The following is a 6,939-nucleotide window of genomic DNA, read 5'->3' on the forward strand; positions in this document are numbered from 1 at the left end:
CAGGTTTTGGCTTGAAAATCTTACCTAACCCCAAAAAATAAACAAATAATAAAGTCAAAGTTTCAGGTAATAAATGACATCTTTTCTCAAGTGCACTTCCTCTATAGAGTTTGTGTGTTCAATTTGCAAGTGTTCTTTTTCCCCGGCGAATTACACACATACACACACAAGTAAATCACTATCGAAAGCCAATTTGAGCTTTTGTATTGACCAAAAAGATGTTAACTACAGAATATTTCATCTAGGATATAAACTGAATTTGTTTAGTATAATTTTTCATGATATACTTGATTTTTGCTACATTTTTATGCTACCTTCCCGGGAGATTATTTGGACCAACAACTATTACAGTAAACAACATATATGCATCTATATTAAAAGAGCTTAAATAGACAGCATACATAAGTCAAGAGGTAGGCAAATTATTCACTCTAGATTTGAAGGTGGAATTGAACTTTGGAATTATATTTGGAGATATATTCTTTACATATATATTATTATTTAAGACATTAATAAATTATATCTCTAGCCAATAGAATAGGAGATTGATAGAGTGAGAAACAATCAAGAGGCAAAGAAGGCAGTAAGACCTCTATATAAATATATTGGTGCTGAAAGTTGTTGAGTAGTGGAATGGATGACCTATAAGCTCAGCCATTGTACACATTCACATTACAATTGTCAATCATCTCTTCTAATCTGATTTTGTGTATCGAATCGAGGTTTTCTACACCGTAGAATTTTTTTTTTTTGGTTGTTGGGTGCAAAAAAAAGACAAAGTTGATTGGAAAGTATCACTGATCTAAAATGACTCAGAAGAAGATTACATGGAAGTCTATCATGTTAAGTTGTTGCACAACGCCAGAAGCTCAAAAACCAGTTTTGAAACAAAATTCTTTTCAGAGGCTATCCCTCTCGGACATGAGCGATCCCAGCTCTCCACTCTCTGTTGATGATCTATCAAATTCCCTTATTGGCTGGACACTTCATGTATTTTCTTTGGCTGAGCTAGAGGTCATAACAAATTATTTCTCATGGAATAATCTACTTGGTGAAGGAGGGTTTGGACCAGTGTACAAGGGATTTGTTGATGACAAACTTAAGCCTGGTTTGGAGGCTCAGCCTGTAGCCGTGAAGGTTAATGAGCGATCCCAGCTCTCCACTCTCTGTTGATGATCTATCAAATTCCCTTATTGGCTGGACACTTCATGTATTTTCTTTGGCTGAGCTAGAGGTCATAACAAATTATTTCTCATGGAATAATCTACTTGGTGAAGGAGGGTTTGGACCAGTGTACAAGGGATTTGTTGATGACAAACTTAAGCCTGGTTTGGAGGCTCAGCCTGTAGCCGTGAAGGTTTTGGACTTGGAAGGTTTGCAAGGCCATAGGGAGTGGCTGGTTAGTTCTATGAACCCTTCCCTTCAGTTTCTTATAGTTACATCAATATACTTAGTTTTATTATACCCTTATGAGCTTGTCTTACAATTGAAAACAAAACATTGATGTTTTCTTCATCTAATTGTGATGTGCTTTGTGTTGTAGGCAGAAATAGTCTTTCTTGGGCAGCTAAGGCATCCAAATCTAGTTAAGTTGATTGGATATTGTAGTGAGGAAGAGCACAGGCTTCTAGTCTATGAATACATGGCAAGAGGCAGCTTAGCCGATCAACTATTTCAAAGTATGTTGCTTTGATTATTCCTAGGGGATTTATATAGTTTGAGTCTCCTACAATCACAGAAACGTTTATATGTAGTTGTAAATTGATAAAAGAATGCCATTACCAAAAGACCAATCTGAACCACTAAATATATGATAGAACTATTTTGCTAATATGCAGGATACTCTGCTGCCTTGCCATGGTCAATTAGGATGAAGATTGCATTGGGAGCAGCTAAGGGTCTAGCTTTCCTCCATGAAATGGATCAACCAGTTATATACCGGGATTTTAAAACTTCAAACATTTTATTGGACTCGGTAACTTTATTCTAATCTCTTTTTGTTATTAATATATTTATCAAAATTACATCATGTCAATATGTCATTGAAGTGGTTGTGACCTGCAGCTCATAGAAATCAGTAGGAAATACATATAAAGTAGGTTCTAAATTTAATCTTTCAACCTCTTTTGTCCTTTTAATCACAGAATTATTCAGCTAAACTCTCAGACTTTGGACTTGCAAAGGATGGTCCAGAAGGAGATGACACACACGTAACAACAAGCATAATGGGCACGCGGGGATATGCTGCCCCTGAGTACATCATGACAGGTAATTACTACCAACTTTGACTTGAAGTTTCATTGTTGGTGAGTTATTAAGCAGCCCCATTCATTGTTTAATAAGTTTCAAGGTTTGAGCAATTTTCAGTATTATACTAATTAAGAAGCAACCACTAGCTGTATTGTCAAATGTCTTACCAACTTCGTAATTGCACAATTGAAAATATGCAACCTAACCCCATTTTAATATCGAATTTTAGGCCACTTATCGACCAAGAGTGATGTGTACGGCTTTGGAGTAGTTTTGCTAGAGCTGCTAACAGGAAAAGAGGCAATGGATAAGACCCTCTGCTGCCGACGGCTGAGCCTTGTGCAATGGGCTAGGCCTCAGTTGAAGGACCTGAAAAAGCTTGACCATGTCTTAGACCCAAGACTAGAAGGACAGTTTTCTATCAAAGGGGCTCAAGGGGCAGCTGCATTGGCCTACAAATGTTTGAGCAATCATCCAAAGCCTAGGCCCACTATGAGTGACGTGGTCAAGATCTTGGAGACTCTTCAGGACTTTGACACAGTGTTCCTAGAAAACCTTGTGTATGTAGCACCAGGTGAAAATCTTAGTGGAGATGATTTTGGGAAGGAGTTTAAAATAGAAACTGAGAGAAAAGTTGATGACAATGAAGAGAGTGGACAATACCAACATGGTCGGAAAGATCATATCAAATTGTCTGTCTTTGGTAGCCTGTCCAGATTCTACTCAATGTAAGAATGTTGGAAATGGTTTAAACCATGACAAGCACCATTAGGAAGAATATAATTGATAGATTAAAGATACATATGGCAGTAAATGTAAATGGATTTCCTCTATAGTAAGTGTGAATGAAAAGTTTTGAATTATCTGATTAGTCCAAATTTGTAAGGGAAACTCAAACCATGATTTCAAAATGATGTGCGTTATCTAGCAAAAACAGTTTGAAGTGAAATACAATACCACATTGATAAATATAAACGATGAAAAAGGTTGGACTTGGAGACCTCATAATTGAGAAAATTAGCAAAAATGTTCTTAGCACTTCAGTGGCGGCTTTAGAAATTTTTCTCAGGGTGTTTCTTAAAAACCATAAATTATACAATCTAATAAAAAGATAAATTCATATATTGACAACAACAACAACAATAAAAAAAAACACGCAAATTTATAAAGTTTACAATTGTCTTCTATGAGTTTTCATATTTTGAAATCGGTACATGATAGTCTCATTATTAATGTTACAAACTACATCTCTTTCAATGTACACAATCAAGCAATCATTCATCCACTAAATATAGAACAAATTATAGAGCAAAATTTAATTTTATTAGCATAAAAAAAAATTTTAAAAAAACTGAGGGTGTTCCCAAATTTTTTTTGAAGGGTAGACAAATAAAAAATTTTAAATTATTATATATAAAAAAAAAATTAGGTTAAGATGATCCTGGGACCACCCTAGCCTTTAGGTGGCGTCGCCCCTGCAACACTTAGAAGTGCTCATTAATTATTACTTATTAGTTGCTTTAGCATTAGTACCAAATTCTAACTATTTCTAAAACCTAGAAAGTGAGTTTTTCTTTTGCTAAAAAAAAGAACAAAAGAAAAAGAAAAAGAGTTTTCCTCTCTTTTTTTTTTCTTAAAAAAATAATAATTTATTTAATAATTCGATACTTACAATGGGGAAGAGGATCTAGACTTAAAGTTTTCATCTAAAAAACTAAGAGGAGCTAGTTGTACTACAAGGCTTTTAGCGAATTCCTTGATAGGTGTTGATGACTAAATTTTTAAAGGTCCTAGAAGGCAAGGCTTGATCTTTTTTAAGCCCATTTCATCCTTTTTTATTATATTAATTTTGTATACATAGGCTTAACCCATGTATTTTAATGGAATGGAGATATTAAAGGAATGTGGTATGTAACATTGTTATGAATTCCGTTCCGTTCCGGCCGGAACGGACGGAATTTCTCGTACCGGTGTATAATCCGGAACCGGAATACCCTTTGTTCCACCTCGGGTCAAAATCCGGCCAGTTCCGGGGCATTTCAGTCATTCCGGTGTGTTTCGGCAAATACCGGCCGAAACTAAAGATTCGGCCGGTATGTGTTTTGGGTTTGGTTCACACTTCACAGTTCACAGAGATCCAAGAAAAAGAAGGAAAAAAAAAATAGAAGAAGAAGAAAGATAAGATTCACATCAGATCAAAGAAGAAGAAAAAAAAAATTCAAGTCATGGACAAAGCTCAAGTGCTGCCATTAAAACTCACTTCTTCAAGCTTATGTCTCTGCCACTTCCAGAGAGAAAAAGAGGGAGTGTGAGACTTTTATGAGGCTTTGAATAAAAAAGCTTTGGAATGTTCCTAAAATCAAAGCCACTCTTCATCCTTGTTGCTTTGAGCCACCATACTTTGGGCGTGTTGAGCTCTAGCCTTTGTTTGTGTGAGGAAGAGTTAAGACTTAAGGATGCATTAAAAAAAAAAAAGCGTAGAAGCTTGTGAAGTAGAAGAAACTAGAAAGGAGTGGATCAGATCAAGAGGAAATTGTAAATGGAAAAATACGTGTGGGCTAATGGAAATGGTGAGGAAACTTCTTGGAAATTTCCCACTTAAAAAACTATTCATAGATACTTAGTTATTTACATCAATGCCACAAGTAAAAAGTTAAAACATATTTACGTAATTTTTTAATCCACTTCACTGATTTTTTTTTTTAAGGTGAAAGTTTATACACTATATTTATTGTATTATTTGTAGAAAAATTATAAATAAATATTTTTTTAATACCACTTTATTTAAGATTTTTTTAAAATAAAATAAAATTCATTACTTTATATAATAGTAATAATATCTAGTTATATATATATATATATATATCAGAAGATTCATCTGTACACTGATAGGGTGTTCCATTCTCTAGTAAGTCTTCAACGTCTTTCCATCTAGAGTTTAGGTCCTGAGCCTTCCGTCGAAGCTCTTGCACATGAGACTATAACCCGTATACGTAATCTCTCTCTTTTTTTTTTTTGGTAATTGACATCCTTACTTTTAGGAATGACAACAATGAAAGAAAACAAAAACAAGGGGGTGATGGACGTGGTAACTAAGCAGGGAGTGCAACCTTAGACTCGTCCATTTGCAGGCGAAAAAGGGAAAAATATATAGTCGATGGTTGATTTGGATGATCTCCCAAGTAGGCGCAGTAGGGAGAAGAAAAGTAAGTCGTCCAAGCATCAAGACATTCAACCTACTCCTCTCATCCCTGATCTAGAGCCCTCAGTGCAGATACTTAGCTCAGAACCTAAGGACCCTCCGTCTAAGAAGATCTCGTCCACAGTTCACGCACCCTCCTTGTCTCAACCTTTGAAAGAAGTTCCTCAGCACCTTCTTAGGAATGAGGACCTAGCTTGGGAGAGGTTTACAGTAGTAGTGACTGACGCGGACGTGGCAGCCTGTTACAATATGTCTCTGAAGGATTTTGAGCACTCTAGTGTTCATGATCTTTTCAAGGTAAGTAGACATTTTTTTTCTTGTCTTTATCAACCATTAGAATATGTATTTGTTTGGTTCTAACCAAATCTTAACCCTTGTAGGCAATGTCCAAGTTGATTGCTGTGTCTAGGCAGGCAACTGATCTAAACAAGACGAGGGTTTTGTTAGAGAAAATGATCAAAGAGGTGAAGGTCGAGAACAAGAAATGGGCTAAGGTGGCTGCTAAAGCTATGGACGAGGTGAAGGAGCTGAGGAATCTTAATGAAGAGTTAAAGAGTGACGTCCTTGAGAAGGACACTCATCTTGACGACCTCCAAAAGAGGAACAACGAGCTGAGTGCCCTTCTTGAGAAGGCCAAGGGAGACGCAGTTGCAGAATTTCAGGCGTGCTACCACAAGCTCCCTCATCCAGACGAGCTAAGAAAACGTTAATATTGAAAATGATGCTAGCACCCTACCTCCCGAAGACGAACCTAAGGACAATGCCCCTCCTGCTTAAAGACGAGATTTAAGTTGTACTTTCTTTTAGGACAAGCTACTAAACAGTTATTTTTGTTAGAAGGTTTGAACATTGGTTGTCCGCCCTTAAATAGTGGATTTTCTTTTCTATTATTGTATGGACGAGATTTCTTTTTGATATATTGTTGAAGTTTTACTCATCCATAGGGGCAATGCCATGCATTTTCTTGTCATACTTAAAATTTTGCAAAGTATAACATCATCTTTGTGAAATGGTGATTGCCAACATTACTCGTCCTTAAACTTAGCTAGTTTTCACCTTTTATGAAGATAAGACAACCTTACACTCGTCCACAAATTGAATTGTGTTAGCAAGCATCTTAACAAACGTGCTTATGCATTTCCTCGTCCATAGGTTAGACGTGCATTACACTTTACCTCATCCGTTATATGGATGGATATCCTCTGAACTTACTGTTATTCAGTGAAGCTAGAGTTTTACCTCGTCCTTTACTTGGACGAGCATACTTTGCTTTGCTTTTGGGAAAGTTTATTGACGTTAATTCTCCGCATCCAAAGAATTTTCTCGTCTTGGGCTTTTCAGCCTTCTTATGGGTTGATTTGAACAAAAGTAGTATGGAAATCAAGAATTCACCTAAACATTATGTACATAGCATAAATATTGTTCACAGACGACGCACATGCTCATAAGCTGGTGCCTTCTAAAGAGTTAAACAAATACAAGAAAAT

General features: G+C 36.2%; 1 protein-coding gene across 1 annotated transcript; it reads left to right on the plus strand.

Moving 5' to 3' along the window:
- The first annotated feature begins 612 nt into the window (after nt 1–612).
- On the plus strand, nt 613–3,121 carry LOC112005601 (serine/threonine-protein kinase RIPK). Its single transcript, XM_065766128.1, has 6 exons — nt 613–1,014; nt 1,235–1,399; nt 1,544–1,679; nt 1,839–1,975; nt 2,145–2,268; nt 2,480–3,121. Exons 1-6 carry the CDS (start codon nt 808–810, stop codon nt 2,980–2,982), a joined length of 1,272 nt encoding a protein of 423 aa, XP_065622200.1. The 5' UTR covers nt 613–807; the 3' UTR covers nt 2,983–3,121.
- Nucleotides 3,122–6,939: the final 3,818 nt, after the last annotated feature.

The sequence above is a fragment of the Quercus suber genome, unplaced genomic scaffold (genome assembly GCF_002906115.3).
Source record: "Quercus suber isolate HL8 unplaced genomic scaffold, Cork oak 2.0 scaffold_683, whole genome shotgun sequence".
Classification (NCBI taxonomy): domain Eukaryota; kingdom Viridiplantae; phylum Streptophyta; class Magnoliopsida; order Fagales; family Fagaceae; genus Quercus; species Quercus suber.

Bases quoted from the DNA above. Each gene is read 5' to 3' on its own strand.
- LOC112005601 (XM_065766128.1), top strand. From the start codon at position 808: ATGACTCAGAAGAAGATTACATGGAAGTCTATCATGTTAAGTTGTTGC. The intron at 1,015-1,234 runs GTCATAACAAAT...GCTGAGCTAGAG, and splicing joins TTTCTTTGGCTGAGCTAGAG to GTCATAACAAATTATTTCTC. The intron at 1,680-1,838 runs GTATGTTGCTTT...GCTAATATGCAG, and splicing joins AGCCGATCAACTATTTCAAA to GATACTCTGCTGCCTTGCCA.